This window comes from Eurypyga helias, unplaced genomic scaffold, assembly GCF_000690775.1.
Source record: "Eurypyga helias isolate BGI_N326 unplaced genomic scaffold, ASM69077v1 scaffold17155, whole genome shotgun sequence".
In the NCBI taxonomy this organism is placed as follows: Eukaryota; Metazoa; Chordata; class Aves; order Eurypygiformes; family Eurypygidae; genus Eurypyga; species Eurypyga helias.
In genome coordinates this window covers 394-9921 of record NW_010251075.1, presented here as the reverse complement: position 1 = coordinate 9921, position 9528 = coordinate 394, and the positions used below count along the sequence as shown (strand labels likewise).

The 9528-nt window shown below is 39.0% G+C and overlaps 1 protein-coding gene across 1 annotated transcript; it reads right to left on the bottom strand.

The window, feature by feature from the left end:
- Nucleotides 1-5934: 5934 nt before the first annotated feature.
- Nucleotides 5935-7955, bottom strand: PDZRN4 (PDZ domain containing ring finger 4; the record flags this gene model as incomplete). The annotated part of the gene is made up of 1 exon (XM_010151898.1): nucleotides 5935-7955. A coding segment is annotated over one exon (1527 nt), but the record flags the coding sequence as incomplete, so codon positions are not given.
- Nucleotides 7956-9528: the final 1573 nt, after the last annotated feature.

Genomic DNA, 9528 nt, shown 5'->3' with positions numbered 1-9528 from the left:
TCAATTATTTTCTTCTTTTAGGGAAAACCTTTTAATTTTGGAGGAAAGGCAAATCCTGAGGAGCATCTTCTTGGTGTTGTAGAATCCAAAGATGATGATAGTGCTAAAGCAAGCTAAAAGAAAAGGAGAATAACAGATTTCCTTTAAAAATTTTCTCTCTTTCTCAAACCCTTCCAAGGCTCCCAGTAAACACCCGCTTGTTTGGAAGTGGGAACCACTTTGGATCCACTTCCATCGCTCGGTTCAAGGGATTGCAAAAACTGGAGTGGACGATACTCCTTTTCACACCAGCAAAAATGGAGAGGCATCTAACCTTGCACTGAAAACTGAGATGAGCTAAAATATGAGATATTTTGTAAATACAAACCCTTTAAAATAAAATTATACACATGACAAAAATGTATAAAAATTGTTACTGACATGAATAATTCACTAACTATTGCATGGTATAAGTCACCAACTAATGTGTATTACGTGCCATTTAATAGTGGATGTATCTGAAGAAATATGGAAATTGGAATACTTTAATAACTTTCTATATGAAAGATGATGAGACTGCCTAAATGATTAAGAGGAAGATATGTTATAATGAACTAAAGCCACTCGAGTGTAAGGTAATTTTAATTCAAATCTCCATCTGCTTATGTATAATTAAGACTCATTTAACAAGTTAATGCCTAACAGAGAGAACTGATAAGTTTGGTATTAAAGAGCTTAAGAGAAGTAAATTAAACTGTCGAGTTGGAGGAGCTTTCATTTCAATTCCCTGTACCTGAACCAAAACACAATCTTCCAGAGATATTTCCTTACCCTGACCATACAGCCCGGTGCCAAACTCAGGGAGAAAAAGGAGGCGACAAAACAGAATATCCTTTTTATATTTTAATTTTTGATATCATGTCAAGTCAGGAGTTTGACAGCATCTTTGCTGACATGAATATTTATAGTGTTCAACCTGCTCACTATATAGTGTCTATACACCATTAAGAAGACACTTTGCATGCTATCAAAAATACTTATGCATTACAGAGATTGCCAGTGGGGTTAAATAACCTATGAAAATAAGAGGGTTGCCTTTGAAGTGCAAAAAAAGTAATATTTTGATCTGTGGTAAGTTTTATGTGATATTCGCCCGCTTAACTTTCTATTTCATTCTTTCTTCAAATATCTTTCCTGCAAGGTCCAGTAGTCAAAACAGTGACTTCAACCTTTTCATCTTTCATCATGCAATTTTAATTTTCTTCTTTGACTTCTTATCCACTGTCAAGATGAGAGTTTCCTATATTCACTTTATACTTAAAATTCTCTGTGCTCTCGATTTTTTTGTCACTGGAGTCAGACATCAGCTTTGATTTGCTCCTAGTGCTCAGCAATAAGCTAAACACTTTTGGGAATGTATTGGAAGAACAAATACCACAGTATGTCCAATGCTTATTGCAGTGCAGATGTTTCCAATTGAAGTAAGACAAAGAATTAAAGCTCTGAGGTTTGATGACCAACATCCGAGCTCAATAAATAATCAACATAAGACATTGTTGCAATATTTAAAGCTTACCATTTTGTTTCTAGGGCAAAACAGACATCCCTAATCTGCTTTAGCATCGGTCTAAGAGCAGAAAACTTAGAGACTGAATTGTTCAAAATATAAAAAAGAGTAGAAACAATATCTTGCTTCTCAAATTTAGTTTTGGGCAACAGAGGTCCTTAAAACTGAACAGAAAGTGAAATGTTCCTTTGTGTATACATCCATAGATTAACACAATTTACTGTTAGTAGCAAATCTCTTAATTATAAAAGCATTTGGGTTAATACGTCTTATGTATGTTACTGTGTGTCTCACAAACAAGGGAACGTATGTTTTAAAAGGTCTTCCTTTCCTCCAAGGCTTAAAAACGTACTCTGTACAGGGATGTCACCGAAGACATTTGCAGCACTTCAGCAGAATGAGCTGAGAAGTGACAGAGGAAATGTACCAAATAAACCAAATCACCTAAAATTGACTAGAGACGGAAACTTAGAGTTACAGTCACACAGGCGTTTCCATTTGTGTTGATGAGCTGATCTGTGAGAAAAGAAATACTTCCTTTAGTGAAGTCTCCTCTCCAATATTTAATATCTTTCGAGGTCAAAAAAGTCTTGCTTCTAAGAGAAAGAGGAAAAGAAGAAGAAAGGGTGGAAAGGAAGGAATGGAAGTGAAGGATACTTAAGAGTGTAACATGAGCTTAGAGACAGAAAATTCAAATTTTAAACCAAATTTAACATCCAAATGCAACCCAAAAAAACCCAAATTAGAAGTTCATGCCTACATCGAGAACTAGTCTGGACTGGGAAGAGGCATACATTTTTTCTGAAACATTGCTGATGGCTCTTTTCTGGTTCCTGAGCATAGCCCAGAACACATCATGCTGTGACCCCCCTGATCTCCTGGATGACACAGTCACTTCTGGATTTTGGAATGTCAGAGGATACTGTTCGGGGACATTTTTATACCTTTACTAAAGAGAAAAGCTTTCAGCAGGGACTATCAGCATGAGACGGACTAATTAGTTAGTTGCTTCTCCTCTTAGATATGCCATCCAATGTGTCAGCTGTCCTAGCAGGAGCTGACATCAGGGCAAGATTAACATCTGAAAACCTGGGCAAAATCTATACATGATGCAGTTATCTGTAACTAAAACGTGGAGCAAAGTGCTTACCCTCACAAAAGCAGGAATAGCCATTAAAAGGGAATGTTCTTCTTTAAACAAAGAAACGTGCTTCTGAGCAAAGACATTTAAAGAAAAAAAAACCTGCTCATGATCCCCCTGCAACATCCTTTCTCCTCCAGCAGGCGTTCGCCAACCTGCCTCTCAGAGAGTAATACCACCAGTTTTATAATGGCTGCTCTGTTTTTCTTTAGCCAAATGCCAGTCCCCATTGTATTTGTTTTATGCTGGCTCCTTCAAGAGCATTCAATGCTCTGAAAAAGCAGTAGGTCCATAAAATGGATATTAATAGAGCACTTAGCACATACATGTTTGTCATTAGCAGCTTAAAGGTTAAGAACCTAAGTAAAACAAAAACTGGAATAATTCCAGCCTTGAAAAAGGAAGTATTTTAGCACTGAAGCCATGTCATGCACCAAGGGTGCTGTTCTATAATTTGTACCAAGAAATGGGGCTTCGAAACGAACATTAGTTAAATTAAAAAAAAAGGGAAAAAGTCAGGCATCATTATATTAATGAATAATTCAATCCCCACAAGTGCAGAAAGCAGAATGCTGAAGTTGCTGTGTCATCTGAGATCCTTGTAGCTCTCTTACAGGGCAATGCATCAAGCACAGACTACATTTCATCTGACTGCTCTCGTTCGATTCAGATAGTGTTATCAGTTTCTTTCTTTTGAAAAACATAATAATCTGATGCATTGTTTAGTTTATTGTCATGATCATACCAAAAATATAATTTTCCCTTTAAGGATACTTATATTGGAGAGGAAGATCCAAACATTTCACAGATTTTAACCTTAGTTATGGTAAGGAATGCTCCTAAAGCAGCTGGCAATACAGTTGTCAAGTGACACAAGATAACTCTTTTTACAAGGACGTCCTGCTGACTTCATAGGAAAAATTACCTCCCACTGATCTCAGCTGGGTACCAGGGTTGGAATAGGATGAGTGGGACAGGCATTAACTTCTTCTCCAGCTGTGATATGGCCATGATAACACACCTACGCACCCCCTCTTCCATGACTTTTTTTTTTTTCCTTTATCTCAGAGCTGCAAGCAACCCTCTTAAGCAAGATCTGGTCTTGTTCCAGTTGGAAAGCATTTCTATTTTTATATTCCTTCATTTGAAAAAAAAATAGTTCTCACAACAGACAAGCCTTCTTTCTTTAAAGATTTATGACAACATGGAATGTATTTTGTTTCTTCTCTTTTAATTTGCCTAGTTGCTAAAATGTTATTTTCCTCGTTAAAAAATATGACATTTGGAGACAAGTATATGCAGGAATAAACAGCATGTGGGATGTCAGCCTTGGATTCCACTGATAAAGAACTACTGGGATGAGGGAGCGCAACGCCGAGTCTTGCTCTGAGAGTTTTTGACTGAGGTTCCTCAGATTTGGATGCATTTCCCTTTACAGACTATTACTATGTCATCTCTAGAAATATTATTTGTTTCTTTAATTATTCTCTGTTACTTAATACACACACCACTCCCCATCCAGTTAGGTCTTTTCTCTCGTTAGACATAGGTTTTCCTAGTTTTATTTCTCAGTGATGAAATAATGATATTACATTTTCTAAATATTCATGCTGTTCTCTGGATTTGGGTGTCATAATAGTTTGAGAGGAGCTCTGGGTCATGATTTAATAATGGGAAGAAAATAGTTAAGTACTGTGTCTAAGGGAAAGGCATAACAGTAGTCAGTATCTGGAGCCAGTAGCAGCTGAACTCCGATTTGGAATGAGAACTGTTTTTACAAGTGTCATCACTGGAACGCAATGAGGGAAACAAGCCAAAATCTCTGTGCGTTCATGTCTCCAGAAGAATGTGTACCTTCTTAGGTGACTTAGGCTGGTCACAGACAAGTCCCTGGCTCCGTTGGTGGGACAATGTGGTAATGGCTCCTTGAAGCAGTACTGTCTCACCCTGTGATCCTCTCTTGCCTTGGATTCCACACTTGTTCTAATTCAATAGGAAACAGTGGAAGTATTCTTCATTGCACACAAACAGCTGTATGTTTACTGAGGATTTAGCATGATGTTTCCCTGAATCTGGTGGGGAGAATTCTGTGATTATCTAACTGTGAACTCTCGGTGGCATAATTTTCCTGAGCACTCAGGGAGTACTGTTGTTATGGTATTTACATGCATGGAGATGCGAAGAGCACTGCCAAAGCCTCCTGGTGCCAAAAGTGGTTAGAAAACAAATGACTAATTTCCAGAACTGTATAATTTGGAAATACCATAATGTGCCTTTCTGCATCTTTAAGCATATCTTTTAAAGCCTGATGCCAAGTGATTTCAGCACTTAATCCTGCTGTCAAAAGCACTTTGATCAGTTAGGAACTGTTGTGAGCCATGTGCAGCGACAGTAAAAAGGGGGCTATGAGGCAAAGTCTTCAACCCCACTGACGGCGCAGGACTAGTAATTTCAGCTTGCCATAATTCACTGGGCTGCCAGCAGCAGCAGCTCAGAAGATGCTCCAGTGGCAGCTGAGGTGACTCCACTGCTGGGAGAGACAGAGACAATGCTCTACTACATCAGGCACCCAGGCAGCAAGTTGCTCTTGCTCCTGAGCCCCATCCAGTTCCCACTGGGTCTCTTCTAAAAGACTTGGATGATCCTCAACAATAAGGTTAGACCCTTAGCACTTTCAGCTCCCTTTCCTTCTCTATTTTTCCTTAACTCATCTTCTATGAAAATATCAGTGACAGCCACTGCTAGTTTTCTCACAGATTTGGCTCATAGTTAGGCATATGGTCTGTTTATGTTTTGTATGTGTAAAACAAATAGCAAGCTCGGTGAAAGAAAGGACCTACAGTAGTTTCCTGACAGCATACAAGACAGTAGTATAGCAGCGAACCATTCAACTAATAATAGCAGTTAAGAAAAAAACAGAAAGATCCACTCACTCCTATGTGTTCTGCAAAATGAAAAGCTAATTCATAAGAACCAGTCTGTGGAATTGTGTCCTGTGTTCCTGAAATCTCTATATACTTTTAAGTATCATGCATAGTGAAACAACTCATCCTTTAAAGGCAAATATTCAATTTAAATCAAAGAACTCTTGGCTTTTTTTTTTCTTAAAGATAAGCAATAATTTATTTCTCTTTCATCTTCACAATTATCACATACTGCCCAGCTACATGACCAATGCCACTACATAACACAGGAGAATTGCCCACCTACACTTTACTAGGACAAATACAATTGCAATTTACACATTAAATGTACTGTACAATGTGTTGGCAAAATGTCATTCTTACCTATACGATGGGATGTGGTGTATGATTTATAAACAGATGAAATCTAAGATGTAAAACTTTAAAACTTTTTAAGCCAAGGATACAGTATAAAGCATTTTGTTTTGGTATTGTATTGTTACTAAAGTAGAAAAAACAAACTAGAGAAATAAATCCAGATCTTAACTTGCAGGATATGTATTAGGTTAAGAAATTAATTGGCTTTTTTTTTTTTTGGTTTGGTTTTCTTTTTTTTTTTTTTCTACAAATGAATAATATGAATATATTGCAGGATAAAGAAAGACTGCCAGATAAAGAAGGTACTGTTATATGAAAAGCAAATGAAAAATTACCAGGTAACTTTCCTTACAAAAAAGGTCAAACTATAAACAGTCACAAAATATATAAAAATGCCACATTGAACGAGGCAATCGTACTCTACCTAAACTGGTAGTATACTCTCTGAAAGAAGTTGCATTCATACAGTAGTAACTGATAAAAAGGCATTGTGCACTCTTGAGCCATCTGGAGATTTAGCACCGTGTGTCATCAGTTCTTGGATTGTCATCCAGTTGTCCAAGATTTTCTTGTTTCTCTTTTTCATCATCTTTTTGTGACTCAGTTCAATAATGTTAATTTCCTTTTTGCCCTCGCTGCCACTCTGCGGACTTTCCTTAAGACACTCCAGCCTGCTCCTCATCATAAACTCCCGACGCCTCCTCTGCTCCTTAGCTCTCACCAAATGCTGCTTCCGCTCTTCTTTGCTCCAGTAGCGACCCATCTTCATCTCACTCATTGTATCATCATCTGTTGTCATCCCACTGCGCTCCTCTTTAATTTTTAAGGCACGTTCCTTCAGGATTCTGTCTCGAACTGGTCTCTTTGTGATATACCTTGTCCCATCACTCCTTATTTTCACTTTCCACTCCATCTTGGGCTCCGCACACTTCTGCGAGTCTTTGCACATGCTCACCAGGCTGAGCTGGCTTTGGGCGTACTCCACAGCAGACTTCTGCTGGATCAGTTGCATATAGCTTTGATAATGCTTTGCATGAGCAGGTATATTCCCATACCTGTAAGAAGAGCTGTGATATGGAGACAGGTAAGGAATGTGCTCGCTGCTCTGCTTTTCCTGGTCTGTGAATTTGCCGCTTTCTGATGCCAGCACTGCATCCTCAGCAGCACTGTTTGGCTCAGTGAGTTTGGTTTTGGCTGAGGTTGGCTCCCTGTTGCTTTGTCCTGAGGTTGACTGATTAGCCACGATAGTGCTCCTCAGGTTTCTCCTGTTGGTGATGCTGATCATCCTCTGGAGAGAGCTATCGGGGGATCGCTCCACTGTCAGCGGAGTGCTCCTGCAACTTTCGGCTGTGTTGTAGGCGCTGGAACTGTCCTTGTCGGACTTCTCGGGATGCTCCATGATGTCATCCAGTTTGCCTCTTTGTACATCTACGCTGGTGTTATAATTCCTGAACCCTTCATCATGTAAAGTCCAAATGTCTCCATACTGATCCCTCACCTTTTGGAGCCGGTGAGCTTGCATAATATTCTGACATTCGAGTTCAATGTTCCTCAATTCCTCATTGAGTAGCTGCAGCTCATGCTCCACTCCATCTTGCTCTCTTCTGTTGCACTCTATTGTGCTGCTTGAGTAATACAGGTCATACTCCCCATGGTTTCGAATCTTGCACTTCAGTTCCAACAGCTGCCGAAACCTTTCACATTCCTCCTCTGGGTTTCTTATGAAATCAGACTCAATGTATTCCCCAGACACAAAACTTTCATTGCACTGGAGCTCAACACTTCCTAACGTATCTTGGCTGTGGCCCAGCTCCCGTTTGCTCTGCAGGGTAGTGCTGTTCTGCTCCTCGGGTGCGTTTTCTTGCTCTGAGCTCTCATCATTACGCAGACTCTCATCTGTAGGTCCCACTCCACTGTCCTTCTCATGATTGTTGGATGACGAGGTTGCAGTGTCTGTGGTGCCATCCTCCTCTTCATGTTTCTTTGACTAAAAAATGAGCAAACCAAAATGATTATCAAAAGCAGACCATATTACATGAGAATCATTTCCAGCTGTTTACTGAAACAGCTGGGATCTGATTTAAGCCAAATTAAAACAGATCACTAATCAGCAGTCCTACTGCTCACAGCTTTTAAATATTTCTGAGACTCATGCTGTGGTGGCCATACTGAGTGAAGTAGATGAATTACAGCACTAGTGACATATCTTCTGAAGTCTAGAAAGAAATATTTGCCTCTCTAGCTAAGCCACCTCTCTGCAGCGCTTAAAGATAATGATCACCAGATGGTGCACTGGTTTTGATTCTGGATTATGGCCAGGGACCAGTGGAGCTGAAATCTTCTCAAACTTAGGAAAAAGCTTCAGTACTGCTATCACTTCAAAAAAATAGAGCAAGCAGCCAATCAGACAATGATCAGTACAATCTAAGAGGGTGCAAAAAGACTACTTTCATCAGTGGGATTTTTTTTTCCTTAACCAGTGAACTCCCTGTTTCTCCATGGAGATGGGCAGGGTTGAAGCCTGCAGAGAGCTAGCTTGTTCCACTACACCCTCCACAGTCCTCTCTCACACTTCTTGTTTTCAGTAGTCTTTTTCTGAAAGACTGTTCATTTTGAATTCTAGGATTTTGCTGAAGCAGACCTCTTTCTGTTGCATCCCTGGAGACCATTTTTGTTCCCTAGTTAGAGTTTATGTTCCTTAGAAATAAACCCAGCCTTTTACCATTAAGTGTAGAACACAATGAGTGCTTGCCATGGGCATAATGTCAAGCTTTTAGGCTGCGTTTTTTAATTCACACTCCACTCACTGTACCTAACCTATTTATGTTCTCAACCTATTTATATTCGCAAAGAATGTGAGATGATACCTCTATGAAGAGATAGACGCTTTTCATTTTTCAAATTGGATAAGCAAAGAATTCCCCCCCTATTCCCCTTACAGAGCCATCACGTAGAGTGCAATTTATATGGCCTCTTCAACAAATATCCAAGTGTACATAGTACCAACCAAATGCCGTTTCTCTTTTAGGAAGTATGATTGCAGAATTATGTATAATGGTAATAATAATCAAGGGAGAAAAAAGGTATAGTGCACCTAGTGAAAGGAAACAAACTCAAAGAGGCCACTGTCATAATTCCCCTTTTCTCTGCTTTGACAGACTGTAAAATAGGATGAAAATGTGTCTCCTATCTCATTCTTTCTCTTCTCTTCATGTGTACCTTATGATCACATACCCTTCAACTGGTTTCCTTTCTTCAATTGTTAGGAAAAAATAATGGCCTAGTCTCAGAAAAAACAAAAATAACCTCCAGCCCCTAAATGAAATGTAATATTGGAATAAAATAAATAAGGAAAGAAACACAACACCAGGAGAATTCAGTGTCTGTGAAAGACCAGTTAAAAAATTCTGAAAAGATGTTTTAGCAATTTGTTGTCAGACAAGACTTGCAAAATTGTAGTATAATTTTTACACTCATCCTTTCACAGATATAATGTGTAGCTGATAACAAAATGCACAATGAATGTATAATTCTCATATATCTTTGATAGCCACACCAGT